Raw genomic sequence first — 14,236 nt, 5'->3', positions numbered from 1 at the left:
GTCGAATTTTCCTTTTTTTCTGATGCTTCTGGCATTTAAGTAAAAGAAAGTAAGCCTGGTCTTATTGCATTGTAGATCTGTGTAATTATTCAGGAGCTGGTATGTGTTGCTATTAATAATCGAACTGTTTTGACTTGATTTGCTCTCTAGTTTTTTGGCGTGACTTTAATAATGGTAGGTATTCCGTTTATGTATTTAATGGTGAGGTTGTTTTCGCCATCATTAATTCGCTTGGCCAGCTCTTCCTTTAAATTCTGTAAATATTTATATTGTTTAGGAGTTTGGTCAGAATAGAGTTGGATATTTTCCGAGAGTTTTTCTTTGTTTCGCAAAAGTTGTTTGGCTGGATATTTAGATTCGTAGCACACTTTAACTCTCCTGGTTTTAGTTTCATTATATTTACCGATTCTTATGATTTTAACTGGCTCTGGTATGCTTGGGACGATAGATAGAGTAATACGTACTACATCAGCTTCATCGCAAGCTACTCTCTCCTCGGGGCTTTCGGCGGTCTGCTCTGCGAGCCCAACTATGATAACATTTCGTTCTCTATCGTTGCGATCCTGAGCCTCACGTATCAATTCCTCCTGTAGATGCAATTGAGATTGATCTGATGAAATTTTAACGGTAGCTGAGTGACTCCCCTCTAACATTTTAATTTTGGTTTCATTCTGAGATATTTCATTTTCAAGCAAGCTAACTTGGGTCTTGAGACTAGTTTGCTCAGCAGTTATGGTAAATGACGTTGACTGTATGTTATTCATCTGGGTATTGATTTGAGCGATATTCTCACGAAGCATGCTAGTTGACTGTTCTGTGGAAGCCTTGATCTCAGCAACCTGGTTCCTAAAATTCAATGATATTTTTATTCATGGACGCTACCATTAGTTCGTTCGATTGAGTAAATTTTTTCGCTTCGTTCGCAATTCTTTAATTTCGTTTGTATTGTATGGATCTGAATGCTGGGCGACAAAGGTGGAGGATGAAAGGAGAGTGCACGTAGCGGAAATGAGAATGTTGAGATGGATGTGTGGAGTGACCAGAATGGATCGGATCAGGAATGAGTATATTAGGGGAAGTTTGAAAGTTGCGCCTATAACGGAAAAGATAAGGAGTGGCAGGTTGGCGTGGTACGGTCATGCAATGAGGAGGGATGAGTGTCATATAGGCAAAAGAATGTTGGAGATGAATGTTGATGGATGGAGAGGGAGGGGTAAACCCAAACAACGATGGATGGATTGTGTGAAAGAGGACATGAGAAAGTAAGATGTGAGTGTTGAGATGACGAAAGATAGGGGAGAATGGAAGAGGAAGACATGTTGTACCGACCCCACATAACGTGGGATAAGGGTAGGAGGAAGAAGACTACACTTGCAATCGTGTTCAAAAGGATTTTTTCTTTTTCGAAAAGTAATTTTTTTTTGTATCCCTTTCTATATCGGCGAAGTCCGCCTCCATATCATTTAACTTAGATAAGTCCGGTTGTGATCCGCCGCCCGGGCCGGTCTTTGTAGGCGAATTCTGTGCACTCATTGCATACACGTACTTTGGTACCTGTGTCTTAAGATAACGAATTGCGATACTGTACGTATAGGCCGGTCGCGTAGTATCGCGTGCGAGTGGGATGAAATGAAAATTAACATTTTGCTTACCATGGCGGCGTTGTTTTTAGTTTTCGCTATCCACTTTCCTACTGTTATTCTCGAATTTAATATCGACCGTGTATATTGACAATACAAGTAAGTAGGACAAATTTTACTTAATGTTACCTCCCTGGCCGACAAACCCCCTCCCTGCTCCCTGGTCGAAACCGACGAGCGTGTATGAGAAGCGTTATGAAAGTGTGTGAAGCGAAAGTGATTTGTCAGGATCGTAGTAAATGGAAATCCGTGATCTCTGCCTACCCCTCTGGGAAACAGGCGTGATGTATGTATGTATGTTAGCTCCCTGCTAGGACGGCCTCCTTTGGCTTTTAGGCACTTTTCGCTATAGGTAAGCACTAAGCAGTGTACAGTGCACACCACTTGTGCATTCTCTTGATATGAGATTGAGGGAATCTTGATAATTATGATGGAAATGATGGTGATTTTTATGCAACATTCGAAATTAGACGACTTTCGGAATTAACCTAATGCACCTTATATCAAACGTCGGGTGAAAACTGTGGAAACAAAGTTGTGACGAAAGAGCGCATTTCCTCCACCGCCAGACGGACCAACTTCGGCATTCGTTGGCTTGTGTTGGAATGTGTTAAGATTCAATTGAGAACTTCCTTATTTTTGGAAGTCGGGAAAACACGGTCCAGAGAGCTGAAGGACAATTAGTTAAAAAGATTCTAGCTTATTTGGCCTCCTTAACCTACTGGCCTTTGTCTAATTAACGGAGTTCCCCTTAGCAATTTATACAAGGTGATATATTATCAAAGTAATTAAGACGATACGATACAGGTCAATTCTCCATACAAACGCTCTCGACTATTTCCTCCCTGGTTTTTGAAGATAGAGCAATGGTTTTTTCAACACAGTTTATTATTATTTTTATCTGTGTCGGACCGTTTTGATTTTCTTTCTATTTTTATTTTAGAAGACGCTAGAGCCAATCAAAAATTTCTACAAACGGCATTTTTCAATAGGGCTCAAAAAAGGTGTGATACTCAAGATCGTTAACAATTAGCCGAAAAATCTAAACGGTCCGACACAGATTATTTCACTGTTATTCAGATTCTCAAATTTCAATCCGTTTAAATAAGTTTTGAAGGAGGATATAGTCGAGAGCGGAACCTCGATTATAAGATTTTTTCGCAATATATTTTAACTGAGTTGTTCTTAATGGACATTTTTTTTCTATAAATCTAGTTAATAACACTATATTATTTAACTGAAATTCCCAAATGAAAGAGGGACTCCTTTCCATTTTAGCATTTTCGCTCTCGTAGCGTCTTAACCCTTAAATGCATGACCTTGACAAAGATTTATTCAAATTTGAATTTTGACATGCTGTCAATAGAGTCAAAAATGCATGATGCATATATACATCACTATGCATTTAAGGGTTAATTACCATATGCTAAGACGTAAGCGCGTTTTCACATTATCCGATCCGATATCGGATGTAGGACCGATATCCCATACGTTTAAGCCATCATCTTTGATTTTTGCCTTTGAAATCCTTCCGACATCGGATCGGATGGGCAACGCTAAGGCAACGTAACTCAACCCAACACAAAGACAATAGTACATTACTACAGAGGCCGGGACAAAGGGGGTTGGGGGTGGGGCAACCCCATTTCCCGCCGAGGTATGTATAGTGCTTTTCTCAAACATGGTATGAAATAAATAAAGTCTACTGAAAATAGTAACTTTGGATGGCTGTATCTCCTAAACGGTGCGTCGTAGCGCAAAAATAATCGAATTTTCGTTCCCCTTTGGTACCCCGTATACGCTTATAAAAAAACAAAAAGTTAAAAAAAAAAATAAAAAAAAAACGAAAAAAAAATTTTTTTGTATGAAAACGCACCCAAAGTCAAATATTGTCTAGGGCCCGTACCAGTTGCAGTCGGCACGTCTATAAAGTCCCTTATAGTTTTTTTTTAATTGGCTAAATACTTGGATGTTATGTCACAATTATCTGTGTTTGGAAATTAAAAAAGAGGACTTTGCCGGCCTTGGCCTGCAAGGTTTGTATGAAATTCCATTATCTATCAATCGTCCTAGCCGCACCTGCAACGTCATACTTCGCTGCCAATTATAAGGCACATAACATCAATATTTCATACCATGTTTGAGAAAAAGGCTTTCCTCTTCCTTTTATGCTCTTTAGGTTTATATTATACTACTCTTTGTTTTAAGCTATCTTGGCTTTTGAGTCTACAATAATCGTATGTTTTCTTTCCGTTTAGTCATCGTCGTCCTATGTCAGAATGGTGAGACATTGCATTGCATTGCCATCTTGGCAAAAATTGTGGTACTTAATATTGCATTACCATCTTTTAATCTGATCGTTACTTGCTTGACTTTTAGCTCTACAAAATTGTGTACGTTACTGCAACGACATACTTAAATCACAGTAAACTTCAAATTGGACAGGTAACGCAAATAAACTCAATATTCAAAATGACAAGGTTGTAATTAGGTACGAGTTCAATTTGTTATGACTTATGATAAACATTAAGATTAAACTGACAAACAACGTGAAAGTATTTCTAAATACTGAAAAAAGGTAAACAACCTATAGCAATGCGATATACACAATGTTGTATTACGAGTACAATAGAATGGGCACGTAAAAAATAATTAATAATACTAATTTAAATAAAAATATTACCCCCATCAAGATATAGCTCAATCGATTCTACTCTCGATTCTGAACAAACTGTTTTCAGGTTTTTAGTGTTAAGTGAAACACGGTGTATATAACCTCGTACTTATCTCGGAGTTAACATATTTTTATAGATAAAGGATACGTGAGACACCTCCATACACCAGAGATGATAACAAATCAATTGGGTATTAAATTATTAATTATTTTAATTACAGCTATACACAGTTCCATATCACTAATATGTCGGTATAAACATGATCTATAAACTTATATCTAGATAATAAAGCACATTGATGAGCTTATTAAAATATAATTCAATACATAAAATTATACAATATAATCCTACCTATACAAAATATACCTACCTACCCTACCTATATAAAATAATTACTTATATTACGGTTGTCAGTATATCACAGTACTCGTCTTTTAAGTTTTAATGTAGCCCGCTAATGAATACATATTAATTTTATTATTTTATTGTCATCCTTTAGGAAACCTCCTATGAGTGCCCAACACACAAAATATCTAAAATATTACCAATTTAAAATAAAAACAGTTGTTATGATACAGTAGCAAATTAATTATAAAATCGAGAAGTAAAATGGGTACAAATGTATAACGAAAATATGTTCATCATTAGACATTCAGAGTGGTGTATTTTTCCCAGGAAAATTTCCCAAGGAATATTCCCTAATACTAGCTCCTCGACCCCAACTCATGATCAACGATATTCCTCCGACTAGACACACTGCGCATGCTCGACCTTAGCCTGTTCCACCTCTGCGTACTCCAGGACCTGGACTGGTTCCACCTGTTCGAGCTCCAGTTCCTCGCTGTCTTGTAGCTGAGGACTCCCACCACGATGAGGATGAGACCGAAGATCACTGTCAGGCTGACGATGAGCGCTGTCGCGTTGAAGGTGGCTGGAGGAGCTGTGGGAAGAAGTACTTGAGAATTCTGACGCAGAAAGAGGAGAGCTCTTTTGCTTAAGTGCAGTAAGAAAAATCCCACGGAAACAACTGACCCAGACTATTTCCTCCACCTCTGACAATAACTCAGATGCTATATTATGAAGCCTTTACAAAGAGCGCGTAGTCACCAGACATATTATGACAAATTTGGCTGCTAAAATACCACAATTTGAGCAGCGCAATTAAGTAGCATTTTACACCATTACAAACATAGTCCAGCCCACGTTCAGTTGCGGTGAAGCACCCAGCCCATTAAACATGGCATTGGCACGTTACTATTGATACCGGTATATTAGGAAGAGAGCACTAAGTACCTTTACTAACCTCTTAGGTTAGGTACTCCTTGGGAGTTCATACGAAGTTGCACAAGATAATCCAACGAATGATACTCACGCCCAATAGCGAGGATGAACGGCTGGCGGTCTTCGTGGCGAACTCCGTTGTCATTGAACCTGGCTGCCAACATCCAGGTTCCAGCCATATCGCTGTCGATAGGCCCCAGCTCCACGAAACAAGCCGTCACTTGATTCACTCCCAAGTGCGAGATTCCGGGGTACCTGGATGAATGAAATTGTCGATTGCGGAGAAGGAAATTTAAACTTCTATTTAAGTCCATTAAGAGCATTAAATCAGACTTAAGATTGTAAATAATATTCATGTACTTATGCCAACTTACGCATGAGTTGAGAAAATAGGAAGGGTAGTTCCGTCAGGCGTCGTGATGAAGCAACCTTCGAAGAGATAGTTAAGATTCTGTCTTGGGATGGAGATCTCGACGGAAGCTCCGTAGTCTGCGTAAATATCTCTATCGGGTTCTGTCCTGATGTCCCACACTTCCGCCTTTGGATCATCAGGATCTGGAAGATATGATGTTGTTACTTAATTGGCATTTTGAGATCATACCTAAGTAATTCCAAATTATCATATTTATGGACTTACTGGCCCAAGAAATCGTAGCTGGCTGTTCTCTCAAATGAGGATCATTGAACTGCTGTATCAAGACCCAATCACCGATAAGAGTTTCAGTAATTGGTCCTATCACCACTCGACAGGACACGAATTTATTTTGTTCATGTGCTGTGATGCCTTCCAGACTGCCCGCCGTGACCAGGGTGTACTCATGGCCAGATGGTACTCTGAGGAGACAGTTCCCTGTCTGGCCTGTTTGATTCAAAGCCAGGTCGATAAAGTGGCCCTCATGTGCGACGTGTTGAAGAGTTGGCAATCTTATGACTCCGTCTGAAATTAAAAAGCGATAGTTTCTCATCTCATGGCTAAACATGCTTATGTTGCGTCAACTCACGTCGAAATCTAGTAAAAAGTTTTCTGGTTTTTTTTTTCAACTCAATCCCTATATTTCACGACATTAATCTAAAAATTAAAATTATAGACACTAGTCATAACTTACCGCTAATACTTATATGGGCAGGGTTTTCTGAAATTATTCTCTCCCCTGCTCTATTGACGACCGAAAAGAGTATCCAAGGTCCAGCCATTTCAGCAGTAATAGGACCAATATCTACAAAACATGTGGTGTGTCGGTTAGCACCAGCGTTTTGATTGCCAGGGTATCTGTTGTCGCCAAAGATTGGCAGAGTTGTGAAGTCAGGAGTAATGATATAGCAGCCCTCAGAAAAGCTGTCGTTGTAATTTCTAGGCGCTGCTAAGGTGAAAACATCGTTTTCTTCCACAACGATTTCGTCTACAGCCCGTCTTATTAACGTCGGCGGATCATTTGGGCTTGCTGAATCTGCAAAAGAAAAAAAAAAAAATCGTATTATCTATATGATCAACTTGCTTTGTATTTATTCATTTTGAACATAAGTATGCAGCTTCAACACTTACGAGCCCAAGATATTTGAACCGGTTGTAATCTTTCCGTCGTCAAGGAGTCCTGTTGGATAAGAGTCCACGTGCCAAGAAGCTGTTGGGACATCGGTCCTATTCTTACAGTGCACGACACAAATGTATTGTTTCCTCGCACTTCCACTCCCGATACCATCACAGCGTTCTGGAGGAGGAAGGTTCGTCCTGCGGGATTCCTCAGGCTGCAGGAGCCAGCCGCGCTCCCAGTTTCGTTGAGAGCAATGTCAACGAATCCTCCCGTGTGAGTAAAGATTTCTCGTCTTGGGAGATTATCCGTGAGAAGGTTTTGATCATCTAAAATATAGTTTACATTTTATAAAACTCATCACAAAATGTAGAAACAGTTTACTTAGATTAGGTATGTTTTGAAAGTTTCATTTTAAAACACAAACTAGTGTCACTTACGTATAAATGATATTTGGATTGGTATCCTTAATTCCGTGCGGACTCCATAATTGTTTGTTTTGGCGACGAGAACCCAAGTCCCTTCCTCTTCAGGATCAACAGGTCCTATTTGGACGAAACAGGCAGTGATTCTGTTGGCGCCGGCCCAGATAGTTCCAGGATAGGCGTTGGACTCCAGAACGGGCAGGACCGTGCCATCCGGGGTGGTAAGGAAACAACCCTCGAACAGGCCATCTTCACGCGGGATAGAAGTTGAGATGATAGTGCTGGGACGAACGCTATATGATTGTTGCGCTTGTGTTGTTACTTGCCGTTGCGCTGAAGGGTCCGCTGGGTCTGAATTAATAAACAGACATGAATGGATTAATTCAAATAATAATTAATTAAGTCAAATAGATATTTAAGTTCAGAAACTTACTTTCCCAAGAAATTGTCATAGGTTGATGCCTTTCAGTATTATCCGATCCCAAATGCGAAATAACCCAATCGCCCAAAAGAGATTCGGTCATTGGTCCAATAACAACTCTACACGCGACGAATTTACTCGCTGGATGGATAGCAACTCCTGGTATACTGGATGTAGTGCCTAAGATGTGCTCTTGGCCGTCAGGGGTAGTCAAGCTGCAACCTCCAGCTACCCCAGTTTGGTTCAAGTTTAAGTCCACAAAACCTCCAAAGTACGACAATTCGTGGATAGGAAGGTGAATATGCGTGCCATCTGTAAAAAAACGGTTTTATAGGGTCTTCAACAATTCAAGTTCTTTCAGGTACCTTGGTAATTTTAATGTAAGTAGGTACCTACTTAAAATATAAAAAAAGTACACAATTAAATAAATCAATCACAATTTCACTCACCGACTAGAAGGATGTTTATAGGTAACTGTGACTCAACTCTGCTTCCGGCATTGTTGAACCTCGCTGCGATGGTCCATGTCCCGACCATATCAGCGTCCATGGGCCCCAAGTTGACGAAGCAAGCTGTCAGCCTGTTAACACCCGCATGGGCAATGCCAGGGTACTCCATGTGAGGGAAGAGCGGTAAGACGGCGCCATCAGGGGTGGTGACGAAACAACCCTCAAAAACCCGTCTTCTCTAGATACGAATAAGTTACGAATTTCACCGGTATCTGCTCTTAATTCGTATTGTGATGCAATAATTAATCTTGGCGCAGCATTGGGGTTTGAAGGATCTGTAATAAAAGAAACGGAGGTCTCATGGGGTCCAATATATTCCACGACTCTTCTCTTTCCGAACAGACTCTACTAATATATTAACGATTCTATTCTTAATTCTAAATTTAATTATTACCATCAAAAACTTGACGACACTTACTTGCCCATGAAAACAAAGCAGCTTGCCTTCTGTGTCTACCATCAGCACCATTCTCGACAAGCGTCCATGTGCCTAACATTTGTTCAGTCATGGGGCCAATGGTTACCCTGCACGACACAAACTTATTCGGTCCGTGAACTGTAACTCCGTTTATATTTGAGTCTGCAGTAAGCTCGTGATATTTTCCATCGGGCGTCAACAGAGCGCAACTTTGAACTGGACTGTTCATATTATTAAGACTTAGGTCGACTAACGCACCGACATTAGTCAAATACTCGAGAGGTGGTAGCTCCAGTTCATTTCCGGCTAAAATATAATCATAATCATAATCATAAATCGTTTATTTGCCAAAAATATCTATATAGGTACATTTCCAAGCAGAACTTAACATAATTACATTTTTGCCATTAAGGTTATATCCGTCGGCCCCAAACTAGGCGCAGCCTGTATCTCGGGAACCGAAAAAATAGATTTAACTGTGGGACTTTGTCTAAACAATATTTTTACAAAGGTAATACAAATTACATTAAATTCTAGAAAAGTGCATGCACAGAGACAATAAAAAAAAAGCTATTTAAATAAAGTAAACATTGTATTTAGTACCATTAGTTTGTGATACTGTGACAATTGGTCTATTCTTACTTACTGTTACGTCCTAATGTGATAGATTGTTGTGACTCCAAAAGTGATCCATCATCATCGAACCTTGCCGCTAAAGTCCATCTGCCAAGCATACTATCATCCAGTGGGCCGAGACGAGCGGTACAAGAAGCGACACTGTTGGCCCTAGACCAGCCGACTCCAGGGTAGGTGTGGCCTTCGGAGTGAGGCATAACAGTTCCATCAGGAGCTATGATGGCGCAGCCTATTGGCATACCTGGATGCCAAGGTACGGTGACTTGATGGTGTCACCGAATGCACCTATTACATTTTGTTCTGGTGCTGTTACAATCTGATACGACCATGATGGGTCCATTGGATCTGTAATAAAACTTAGACTGTTGATTTACAAACAGTATAAACATATTGACCCTAAGATTTTCATTGAGTGACGCTTGACCATTTGTAAACAGGAGCGTATATTACTCACTTGCCCAGAACACACTAGCATGAACACGTCTCTCTCTTTGTCCAGTAACTTGGTGCATCACAGTCCAATCACCCAACAGGTTTTCACTCATCGGCCCGATGGTTACTCTGCAGGCCACAAACTTGCTGCTTCTATGCACTGTAATTCCAGGGCTGTTGAATGAGGAGTCTAGCACAAAGATCTGTCCAGCTGGGTTCCTTAGCATGCAAGTACCAATACCGATACTGCCAGTTTGTTCTAGATTAATATCTACATTGTCTCCTCGGTGTGTCTGTATTTCAAGTGGTGGCAGGTTCGTAATTCCATCTGTAATCGGTATTAAATATTAAGCGTGTCTCCGTAGTTAAGAAATATTGAGCCCTTTGAACTGTCTGATAATGTTTACTTACCATCTTCGATGATTGTAAAACTCTGCTGTGTCTCCGTTCTAAATCCGACATGGTTACCCATTCCAGACAACGTGTATCGGCCAACCATGTTACTTAGCAGTCACAGGTCCGATCTCAACAGTACAACTCATAATTCTAGAAGGTTGGCCAAGCTTTATTCCAGGGTAGAAGGTGTTGTACATTATCGGGATCACGGTGCCGTCTGGGATAGTGAGGAAACAACCTTCAAAAGTACCCATTTCTCGACTGACGCCCGCTTCTACTGTACCTTCAAGGTCGGTGGGTAGTGTTAACTCGGGGGCAATTATCAGTTGTCTTGCATCCCTGTCGGAATGCGCTGGATCTGAATAATTTATACACACTTGTTATAATTTTGTATCAGTGTAGGTACAGTACATATATATTCAATTATGATTCACTGAACTTACGGGCCCATTGAATGATGACAGGTTGCCTACGCTGTAACCCGGTGCTTTGCTCAGCTAGTACCCATTGGCCTAACAAGTTCTCAGCCATCGGTCCGATGGTGACTCGACAGGATACGTAGCTAGAACTTCCGTGTACGGTAACGCCTGCTAAAGGTGTCGCCCCAGGCGTTATGGCATATTCGATTCCACTTGGTGCCTGGAGTCGGCAAGTGGATGCCACTCCAGTTTGGTTCAAGTTTATATCGACTGTGGCTCCTATGCTCGTCCATTGTCGAATACGGGGCAATGTTCTGACGCCGGCTGTAAATTACTCAAAATTATTCAGAAGAGTACTAACTAATTCTGTTTTATTATAATGTAAAGTATGTAGGTAAATACTTACTGTCCTGGGTGACATGAAAAACTTGCGCTAATTCGATGGGTCTCCCATTAAAATCGTGTCTTGCGTGTAAAGTCCAATCACCCCACATTTCAGCATTCAAGGGGCCTAGTTCAACAACGCATGATGATACTCTATTGGACAACACATGCTGTATTCCTGGATAGTTCCTTCCGTACACAGGCAAGTGTAATCCGGTAGGTGTGGTGATGTAGCAAAACTCAAAGAAACCTTCGTTTCTGCCTATGAATATTTCTGTATTAGATCCAGTGGCTGCAAAAATTTGCCTTGGAACATCGTTGATCACAAACCAGGACTCTTCATCTGGGTTAGAAGGATCTGGAATAATTAAGTTGGGTTGGTAAACACATCACCTACAACTACTGAGTCCACTTTTTTACTTCATATTGGGTTCTGCGTGTAGATACTTACTAGCCCATTGAAAAACTGCATTCTGTCGACGCTTCGTGCCGTCAGTGTTTTGCTGAACCAACGTCCATTCCCCTATCAAACTCTGTTCCATGGGTCCTATACGCACGCGGCAGATGACGTATTGGTCGGCGTTGTAGACGGCGACTCCTGGGATGGTGGAGGCGGTACTAAGGGTGTGTTCTGAGCCAGCAGGGTCGATTAAAATGCAAGTGGCGAGGTTGACTGTTCGGTTCAAGCTGATGTCGTAAGTTTGGCCAGTGTGGGTCAGATATTCCAATGCGGGTAAATGCTCGATCCCATCTATAAAAAAAGGTTTTTGGATCACAATGACAATGGAAGACCTTATTTGTACAAATAAGTTAAAATTTCAAGTATATAGAATTTACATACCTTCTTCGTGAACAACTACAGGTTGTTGCGCCTCGATTAAAAGCCCGTTATGGATGAACCAGCCCCTCATCATCCATGTCCCGACCATATCTGCATCAATGGGCCCCAGTTGTACATTACAAATGTTCACGGAGTTAGATCTAGAAGTCCACGCTATGCCTGGATAGTCAGTGGTTTCCGACAAGGGCATGGTGGTGCCATCGGGGGCTGTGATGAAGCAACCTTCGAAGGTACCGGTCTCTCGGCGAAGGTTGGCGACGATTGAACCACCGATGTCTACTTTGTAGTGTTGTTCGCCACTTAAGGCTCTTTGTCGCGCTACCGCTGATGGATTTGAGGTATCTGAAATAAGAATTTTATGGTGCGTCGTCTATTCCCTTTAAATATGTAAACAAACCGATTTATAGAGATGCAGTTCGTGTAGGTATTGTACAACTGTGATGAATGTGATGATGTCCCAGAATCTTGTGCAAAAATCGATCTAGAGAGAAATCCAGCAAAAATAAGATAGTAAAAATTCAGAAAGGAAAATAGGGACCAATGCCTTTTGTCATTCTGTTCAAAGCTTAGCATAGCATATATGTAACTTACCAGCCCAAGCGATAGTAGCAGGTTGAATTCGAGAAGTAAGTCCCGAGTTCTCAATCAGCTCCCAACTGCCAAGAAGCGCCGCTGTCATTGGCCCAATGGTGACGCGGCAAGACACAAACTTGCTGCTCGGCTGAACTGTGACCCCCACCACATTGAGGGTGGCTAGGTCCACCTCTAGGCCGTTGGGTTGCTTTAGGCGACATGTTCCTGTAGTCCCTGTATTGCTGAGATTGATGTCGACTGTCGCCCCAGTGTTGGTGCGGAAGTTGATAGTCTTTAATGTTTGTTGAGCTGTTGATGGAAATTTAAAAATCATAGTTTTATTTTAGTAGTATGTACTTACTTAATTAAAATTAAATATTAGAATTATAATACGTTAAGCTCTTTGTTTACTTACTACGTTTAAAAATGTTAGCAATTCGTTTTACTAAATTCTCGATATAAATAATAGGTACCCAACCTAATTGTACGGTTGTTTTAAATAATTTACCTAAGTTGATCAAAAATTTAACATAGTAAAGCCTTGTAATGTAGGTACAAAAATGTTAGGGGTAACTAGTAGAAATAAATTATGCCGCACTAACCATGAGCATGACTGGCAAGATACGTCACTAGACACAGAACTGTCCACAGCATCTTGCCTTAATCACTACACCAGTATTCACAAACTACCAAATTACGCCCCCATTTTTCTATTTAAGCAAGCAATATCTAAAGCCCGTTGCACACAAATATGCGCTGCTGATACTGGAATGTATATCGCTTCCAAATGATAAAACAATAAACTCCGTAGGCATTGGTAGTGTATATAGAATGTAGGTGTTGATATGCTACGGATACAGTTACAGTCAACCAATCTGAATCCTAGGCCACTGTAGAACCCTTTCACAGTAAAAGTCAAACTGACTTCTATACGACAGGGTTCTAGAGTGACCTAGGATTCTAATTGGTTGACTGTACATAGTATAATTATGTATTATACGTACTGTATTATATGATAATACGTACTTGTATCAGTTAAAGAAGAGATGCTGAAAAAAATGCAAGCTTGAGATGTAGAGGCGATACTAAGTCATTCCAAATAGGTATGACCATGGTATTACATCAAGTATTCGCATCCATGGGTACGAGTAATGGGATACCTACGCTACGGCTATTAATCTCAATTCAGAAGAGTACTAAAGTTTGCTAAGTCAAATATCAATGATTTTCCATCCGCTTTATGCTGAGATTAGACCAGCAAGTTATTGATGCAAGTTTTGGGACACAACTAAGAAGTGGTAAGAGTGAGTGGCAAATTAATATCTGAATCTCTTTCTTGCATATACTTCTGTCTCAAAACTTGCAACAATAACTTGCACGTCTAAACTCAGCTTAAAAGTACAGCTTGGGTCAAGGGCTTGGGTAAAGGCACAGTATAATAAAGAGTACTATCGTACAGTATGGCCACTCCTGCTCCCCGCTGAAAGTGCCGCCCACCCCCTCTCGGTTACCTCACAGTTACCGCCTGTCAAAAACACGAACAGTCGACCTGTCATATTTCACTCATACAAGCATAGTACGCGTTCACCTACACGAGCTAAGACTGTGTGCTAGGAATGCGTCTCTTTCAATATATTTGATCGCCAGTGTCCGAGGT

The 14,236-nt window shown here is 40.7% G+C and overlaps 2 protein-coding genes across 4 annotated transcripts; both read right to left on the bottom strand.

Moving 5' to 3' along the window:
* Positions 1-4,624: 4,624 nt before the first annotated feature.
* On the bottom strand, positions 4,625-11,755 carry LOC125229941. Of its 3 annotated transcripts, none has more exons than XM_048134894.1 (15): positions 11,617-11,755; positions 11,188-11,523; positions 10,806-11,105; positions 10,378-10,720; positions 9,989-10,294; positions 9,545-9,879; positions 8,899-9,204; positions 7,984-8,283; positions 7,566-7,901; positions 7,140-7,454; positions 6,703-7,044; positions 6,234-6,533; positions 5,971-6,151; positions 5,619-5,851; positions 4,625-5,255 (listed from the first exon to the last, which is right to left on the bottom strand). In XM_048134894.1, exons 6-15 carry the CDS (start codon positions 9,771-9,773, stop codon positions 5,020-5,022), a joined length of 2,778 nt encoding a protein of 925 aa, XP_047990851.1. In that variant the 5' UTR covers positions 9,774-9,879; positions 9,989-10,294; positions 10,378-10,720; positions 10,806-11,105; positions 11,188-11,523; positions 11,617-11,755; the 3' UTR covers positions 4,625-5,019. The 3 variants fall into 3 exon arrangements, with proteins under 3 accessions (XP_047990851.1, XP_047990857.1, XP_047990861.1); XM_048134900.1 differs by having other exon boundaries at positions 5,688-5,851; XM_048134904.1 differs by lacking the exons at positions 9,545-9,879; positions 9,989-10,294; positions 10,378-10,720; ... (1 more) ...; positions 11,188-11,523; positions 11,617-11,755 and adding an exon at positions 8,421-8,755 and having other exon boundaries at positions 8,899-9,011.
* LOC125233248 lies at positions 10,467-13,720 on the bottom strand. The gene is made up of 7 exons (XM_048139190.1): positions 13,606-13,720; positions 12,598-12,888; positions 12,007-12,348; positions 11,617-11,916; positions 11,472-11,523; positions 11,002-11,105; positions 10,467-10,720 (listed from the first exon to the last, which is right to left on the bottom strand). Exons 2-7 carry the CDS (start codon positions 12,683-12,685, stop codon positions 10,467-10,469), a joined length of 1,140 nt encoding a protein of 379 aa, XP_047995147.1. The 5' UTR covers positions 12,686-12,888; positions 13,606-13,720.
* Between the last annotated feature and the right edge of the window lie 516 nt (positions 13,721-14,236).

This window comes from Leguminivora glycinivorella, chromosome 1 (assembly GCF_023078275.1).
Source record: "Leguminivora glycinivorella isolate SPB_JAAS2020 chromosome 1, LegGlyc_1.1, whole genome shotgun sequence".
Taxonomy (NCBI): Eukaryota; Metazoa; Arthropoda; class Insecta; order Lepidoptera; family Tortricidae; genus Leguminivora; species Leguminivora glycinivorella.
This window is presented reverse-complemented; position numbering and strand designations above follow the sequence as displayed.

Excerpts from the sequence above, each read along its gene's own strand:
- LOC125229941 (XM_048134894.1), bottom strand. The coding sequence starts at position 9,773 with ATGCCAATAGGCTGCGCCATCATAGCTCCTGATGGAACTGTTATGCCT. Across the intron at positions 7,902-7,983 it reads TATGACAATTTCTTGGGAAA|ACCCAGCGGACCCTTCAGCG; the intron begins GTAAGTTTCTGA and ends TTATTAATTCAG. Across the intron at positions 5,852-5,970 it reads CCTATTTTCTCAACTCATGC|GTACCCCGGAATCTCGCACT; the intron begins GTAAGTTGGCAT and ends TCATTCATCCAG.
- LOC125233248 (XM_048139190.1), bottom strand. The coding sequence starts at position 12,685 with ATGACAGCGGCGCTTCTTGGCAGTTGGGAGCTGATTGAGAACTCGGGA. Across the intron at positions 12,349-12,597 it reads TGCTACTATCGCTTGGGCTG|ATACCTCAAATCCATCAGCG; the intron begins GTAAGTTACATA and ends TTCTTATTTCAG. Across the intron at positions 11,524-11,616 it reads TGCAGTTTTTCAATGGGCTA|ATCCTTCTAACCCAGATGAA; the intron begins GTAAGTATCTAC and ends TAATTATTCCAG.